The 6,661-nt window shown below is 41.3% G+C and overlaps 1 protein-coding gene and 1 long non-coding RNA gene across 2 annotated transcripts; one reads left to right on the top strand and one right to left on the bottom strand.

Annotated features, from left to right (window-relative positions):
• Positions 1-675: 675 nt before the first annotated feature.
• On the bottom strand, positions 676-6,572 carry LOC110161441 (zinc finger protein 91-like). The gene is given in 3 exon segments (XM_055148510.1): positions 676-1,753; positions 5,045-5,297; positions 5,300-6,572. Coding segments are annotated over 3 exon segments (2,604 nt in total).
• On the top strand, positions 3,568-4,249 carry LOC129407444 (uncharacterized). The gene is made up of 2 exons (XR_008631541.1): positions 3,568-3,698; positions 3,776-4,249. It is a non-coding gene; the product is annotated as an uncharacterized LOC129407444 (long non-coding RNA).
• Positions 6,573-6,661: the final 89 nt, after the last annotated feature.

Genomic DNA, 6,661 nt, shown 5'->3' on the forward strand with positions numbered 1-6,661 from the left:
AGCTAAATCTTCTAATTTAAAAAAAAGAAAAAAAATCTTAACATCAATTTAAGCTTGTAATTTTTGACACTACACAGAGCTCAACTCCACAGTCTGGAGTCTCTGAAGTCTTATCTCCAGCTTTTTGAGTCTGACTTGAGGCTCACATAATCCGACCTCAGCAGCTCTTTCTCCTTTAGTGAGGTCAAGACGGTGCAACTTCAGATGAGCAGGTTTTATCATCCCACACTGGTCAGAACTGCAGCTTTTCTCTTCAGTTTGGAAGATTTGGACATGTTTTACATGGTTCTTCGCTGACCTGAAAGCCTTTTCTCTTTCTTCACTGTCATATGGTTTTTCTCCTGTGTGCGTTCGGCAGTGACTGGACAGTTCCTGGGATGTTCTAAAAAACTTTTTACACTGGCCACACTCATACAGTCTGTGCCAGAAGTGAATTCTCATGTGTTTATTGAGACTGGATGATTCAGAGAAAGTTTTCCCACATTGGTCACACTCATATGGCTTCTCTCCAGTGTGGATTCTCTTATGTGGTATTAGGTCGCTTGACCGTGAAAATGTTTTCTCACAAACATCACATCTGTGTGATTTTTCTCCTGTGTGAATTTTCATATGTTGATGAAGGCTACCAGATTGTCTAAATTCCTTCCCACACTGTTGACATTCAAATGGATTCACTCACGTGTGGATTCTCATATGTGTCACAAGGTGGCTTGACCTTGAAAAAGTTTTCTCACAAACAACACATCTGTATGGTTTTTCCCCAGTGTGGATTCTCATATGTGATACTAGGCTGCTTGACTGTGAAAATGTCTTCTCACAATCATCACATCTGTATGGTTTTTCCCCAGTGTGGATTCTCATATGTGATACTAGGCTGCTTGACTGTGAAAATGTCTTCTCACAAAAATCACATCTGTATGGTTTTTCCCCAGTGTGGATTCTCATATGTGTTACAAGGTCGCTTGACCGTGAAAATGTCTTCTCACAAACATCACACCTGTATGGTTTTTCCCCAGTGTGGATTCTCATATGTGTTACAAGGTTGCTTGACTGTGAAAATGTCTTCTCACAAACATCACACCTGTATGGTTTTTCCCCAGTGTGTATTTTCTTATGTGATACTAGGCTGCTTGACTGTGAAAATGTCTTCTCACAAAAATCACATCTGTATGGTTTTTCCCCAGTGTGGATTCTCATATGTGTTACAAGGTCGCTTGACCGTGAAAATGTCTTCTCACAAACATCACATCTGTATGGTTTTTCCCCAGTGTGGATTCTCATATGTGTTACAAGGTCGCTTGTCTGTGAAAATGTCTTCTCACAAACATCACAGCTGTATGGTTTTTCCCCAGTGTGGATTCTCATATGTGTTACAAGGTTGCTTGACTGTGAAAATGTCTTCTCACAAACATCACACCTGTATGGTTTTTCCCCAGTGTGTATTTTCTTATGTGATACTAGGCTGCTTGACTGTGAAAATGTCTTCTCACAAACATCACATCTGTATGGATTTTCCCCAGTGTGGATTCTCATATGTTGATGGAGATGACTAGATTGTTTGAATTCCATTCCACACTGGTCACATTCAAATGGTTTCTCTCCAGTGTGGATTCTCATATGTGTTACAAGGTCGTTTGACTGTGAAAATGTCTTCTCACAAACATCACATCTGTATGGTTTTACCCCAGTGTGGATTCTCATATGTCGATGGAGATGACTAGATTGTTTGAATTCCTTCCCACACTGGTTACAGGTGAATACCATTCTGTTGGTAGATCTTGTAGCTCTGCATTACAACAAAGGAAAGAAAGTGTCAAGTAAAATAACCTTTTCTAAACGTACAAATAAAGTATTTTTAACTAAATACACAAACCACATGTTAATTTATACATATTCATATGTCAGAATGTTTCAATGTGTGTTCTACAAGCAAATTGCATTAGGTTGCAGGAGAGAAGATCACATTAAGGTAACATATACAGAGATATTTAACTCTTTTTTTGCCCTGAATCCCAATTTATATAGACACCAAATATGATTTACTTACAAGAATAGTCACAGAAAGTTCTTGAAGTACATCAGCCAACCATCTGAATCTGGTAGTTCACTCATTCAAAAATTATGGTTAATTCCTGGCATAAAAAAGCAGCTTCTTCTGTGTCCATTCACCGCCTCTTGTTTGTCTCTGGATGTTACTGCAGTTGGTTAAGTGCCTCTCCACCCCTCCCCACTCTTTTTATTGGACCACAGCAGCCAGTCAGGATCATCTGGGGGTAGGCAACTTTGCAAACTCTCATGTGAAAAAGACATTATGCTGTCCCACAAGACAAAGGGCAGCATTTCAATAACAAAGGTCTTTCAGTGTCAGGCAGCCAGGTGGATTAGTCCATAGAGGTGTGGGCAGGAGCAGAGGTGTGAAGGGCTCAGGGGGTGGGGCACCGTCAAAATGAAGACAGAGGCAAAAATCAAATATCTACATGAGTTAAAATGATCTCTAATCTTAAAGTAGTCTTAATTATTATTTCACCGAGGTCCTCGACAGGGATGTCCATTATCCACTAAAAATCATCCAAGCCCCCAGCACACGGGGAAATTTAAGTCGGTGAACAGGACAAAAGTTGAATTTTGACTTTGCCTACCTGGACGATTGAGGGATTATATGAACATCCAAGTCTCATCATGAAATCAGTATCAGTGCTGACAACGTTTTACTTTACTTACAAACCAGAAGTCTTGACTGCAGTGAACAATAAATCTGAATGACCCATTTTCCAAAAATATAAAACAATTCTATTGAAGATCACCTTGTGATCAGATGTGGTCTGTCACTTTGGTTCTGCACCCTCTGAGCTTGAAGATCCTCACTTTGTTTTACTTCAAATATTTCATCAAAAATAAATCAACCAGATATTTAAAAACATTTACATTACTTCAGGTTGACAGTTTCAATGGCCCCTTTACTGTCACTACAGCTACAAATACCAATCACTGCACTTCTCCTGGACATATTTTATAACTACACTTTTTGTGTTAGCAGAACACACTGGTCAAATATCCACATATGTTAAATTACTTTAGTTCAGAATTTTTCTTAGAGAAATTAGACAAGCTACTATCAGAGAGAAAAACTACTTGCCATTTCCGAATCAATAAACTCTATATTTACAGTACATGGATTACATGGAAGACCTCCATCTTCTACTATTCTGTGTCTTTCAGAGCCAACTTCAGACCTTCTCTCTAATCTTGTGGGAAGATGCCCTTTATTGTTTTTGTTGCATGGTTTGTGTGTTTCAAATTATTTTAGTTTGTTATGATTTGTTTTCATTGTATGTATATTTGGGTTTCTGTGTGCAAAGGGCTGTGTTTTTTAATTATGTTAGACCACACCCCCAACCTGAGGAGCGAGAGGGACATTGGCTGTGCACACCTGTTGCTTATTGCGCAGCCCGGGACGGAAAGTGGGTCAATTGGGGAGTGTTAAAAAGGCAAGCTTAGACAGAGAGCGGGGGCAAAGTTGGACAGAGCAGGCCGGGAAGGATAGGGTGCGGTGACAAGACGGGGGAGTACACGGACCTTGGGCTGAGAACGCAGGCGTGGGACGCAACGGTGTGGCGTGGAAGAGCTGGAGACCTGTATGTACCCTCCCAACGCTTGGTGTTCGTGCGGAGCGGCTGAGGGAAAGCCGCTCACAATCGGTGAGTCCTAACACGAAGGGTGGGTACATTGGGGTGGAGCAGTGTCACCTCCCCACTGGCGACTACTTTCCCGACAGAGCCGGCGGATCGGTGCAACGCGGACGGGTGCGGAAGGAGCACGGACGGAGTGGCATCCACGGCCCGGGGGATCCAGGTGGACCTATTGGACACGATCCGTGCCTGGTGATCGAGTGGAGCGGCTGGGGAAAAAGCCGCTCCAAATCTGTGAGTTTCCCACACAAGGGTGGGGCAGCGCGAAGGGGTTCACGTTTTCTCCCCACTGGCAGCTCTCTTGTGTGGCAGGGCCGAGTCGCGGAGTGGAGAAGGCGGCCAGGGGAGCGTGCGTGGAGGGCTACAACGCGGAAGCCGGGGGGGAAGGAGTTGGATCCAATGCTCTGCCCTGGATAAACTCTTCAGCCTTCTTTTTCCTTTTCTTTGTTGACATTTTAGCGACTGTTAATTGTTTTAGCCAAGGTTCAACATACTTTTAATCGTGTATTTTACTATTTTTTAATTTTGCTTAAAGTTGTAATAAATTCACTGGAATTGTTTTTAATCTCTGGTTTTAATTACTGCTCACCCCTGGGTATTGAACCCTAGCTTTTTTATTGGGTCCTAGTCCCCCTACTAGGTGGCGTTGTTGGCAACAAATATTTAGAATTCGGTTGGGATCTTTAGAAGAAAAATTGAGTACTATCCCCCGCCCCTTTCCACTTGGCCACAATCTGATTAAAAACATTTAATGCTTCACCTGTTCTTGTGAAAGAAGCTCACACTGTTTCTCAGCCCTTTGTTTGTGTATGTGTTTCATTACTAAAGTTCCTCGATGCATATGTGAGAAATAAGACAAGCATGAAGAGATGTTCTAAAATAAAAAGACTTTATTTCACTTTTTCATTACAGCAGCCATGAAAAGAAACAAGAGTCAGCAGCAAAAAAAAAAAAAAAAAAACAGCAGTAAGGCAGGACTGAAATCTTAAAGTTAGAAACAACACAACAAAGATGGACAAACTGCAGCTAAATATTCTAATTTAAAAAAACGAAGAAAAAGACTTAACATCAATTTAAGCTTGTAATTTTTGACACTACACAGAGCTCAACTCCACAGTCTGGAGTCTCTGAAGCCTGATCTCCAGCTTTTTGAGTCTGAATTGAGGCTCACATGATCCGGCCTCAGCAGCTTTTTCTCCTTTAGTGAGTTCAAGACGGTGTACCTTCAGATGAGCAGGTTTTCTCAAAGTCATTCCACACTGGTCAGAGCTGCAGTTTTTCTCTTCAGGCTGGAAGATTTGGACATGTTTCACACGGTTCTTCACAGACCTGAAGCCTTCCCTCTTTCTTCACAGTTGTATGGTTTGTCTTCTGTGTGCGTTCTGTAGTGACTGGAGAGTTCCTGGGATGCTCTAAAAAACTTTTCACAATGGCCACACTCATACAGTCTGTGCCAGAAGTGAATTCTCATGTGTTTATTGAGACTGAATGATTCAAAGAAAGTTTTCCCACATTGGTCACACTCATATGACTTCTCACCAGTGTGGATTCTCATATGTGATACTAGGCTGCTTGACCGTGAAAATGTCTTCTCACAAACATCACATCTGTGTGAATTTTCATATGTTGATGAAGTCTACCAGATTGTCTATATTCCTTCCCACACTGTTGACATTCAAATGGATTCACTCAAGTGTGGATTCTCATGTGTGTCACAAGCTGGCTTGACCTTGAAAATGTCTTCTCACAAACATCACATCTGTATGGTTTTTCCCCAGTGTGGATTCTCATATGTGATACTAGGCTGCTTGACCATAAAAATGTTTTCTCACAAACATCACATCTGTATGGTTTTTCCCCAGTGTGGATTCTCATATGTGATACTAGGCTGCTTGACTGTGAAAATGTTTTCTCACAAACATCACATCTGTATGGTTTTTCCCCAGTGTGGATTCTCATATGTGTTACAAGGTCGCTTGACTGTGAAAATGTCTTCTCACAAACATCACATCTGTATGGTTTTTCCCCAGTGTGGATTCTCATATGTGATACTAGGCTGCTTGACCTTGAAAATGTCTTCTCACAAACATCACATCTGTATGGTTTTTCCCCAGTGTGGATTCTCATATGTGATACTAGGCTGCTTGACCGTGAAAATGTTTTCTCACAAACATCACATCTGTATGGTTTTTCCCCAGTGTGGATTCTCATATGTGTTACAAGGTCGCTTGACTGTGAAAATGTCTTCTCACAAACATCACATCGGTATGGTTTTTCCCCAGTGTGGATTCTCATATGTCGATGGAGATTACTAGATTGTTTGAATTCCATTCCACACTGGTCACATTCAAATGGATTCTCTCCAGTGTGGATTCTCATATGTGTTACAAGGTCGCTTGACTGTGAAAATGTCTTCTCACAAACATCACATCTGTATGGTTTTTCCCCAGTGTGGATTCTCATATGTGTTACAAGGTCACTTGACTTTGAAAATGTCTTCTCACAAACATCACATCTGTATGGTTTTTCCGCAGTGTGGATTCTCGTATGTGTTACAAGGTTGCTTGACTTTGAAAATGTCTTCTCACAAACATCACACCTGTATGGTTTTTCCCCAGTGTGTATTTTCTTATGTGATACTAGGCTGCTTGACTGTGAAAATGTCTTCTCACAAACATCACATCTGTATGGTTTTTCCCCAGTGTGGATTCTCATATGTGTTACAAGGTTGCTTGACTGTGAAAATGTCCTCTCACAAACATCACATCTGTATGGTTTTTCCCCAGTGTGGATTCTCATATGTGTTACAAGGTCGCTTCTCTGTGAAAATGTCTTCTCACAAACATCACAGCTGTATGGTTTTTCCCCAGTGTGGATTCTCATATGTGTTACAAGGTTGCTTGACTGTGAAAATGTCTTCTCACAAACATCACATCTGTATGGATTTTCCCCAGTGTGGATTCTCATATGTT

This window comes from Boleophthalmus pectinirostris, unplaced genomic scaffold (assembly GCF_026225935.1).
Source record: "Boleophthalmus pectinirostris isolate CB_2022bp ecotype Guang Dong unplaced genomic scaffold, ASM2622593v1 HiC_scaffold_12, whole genome shotgun sequence".
In the NCBI taxonomy this organism is placed as follows: Eukaryota; Metazoa; Chordata; class Actinopteri; order Gobiiformes; family Gobiidae; genus Boleophthalmus; species Boleophthalmus pectinirostris.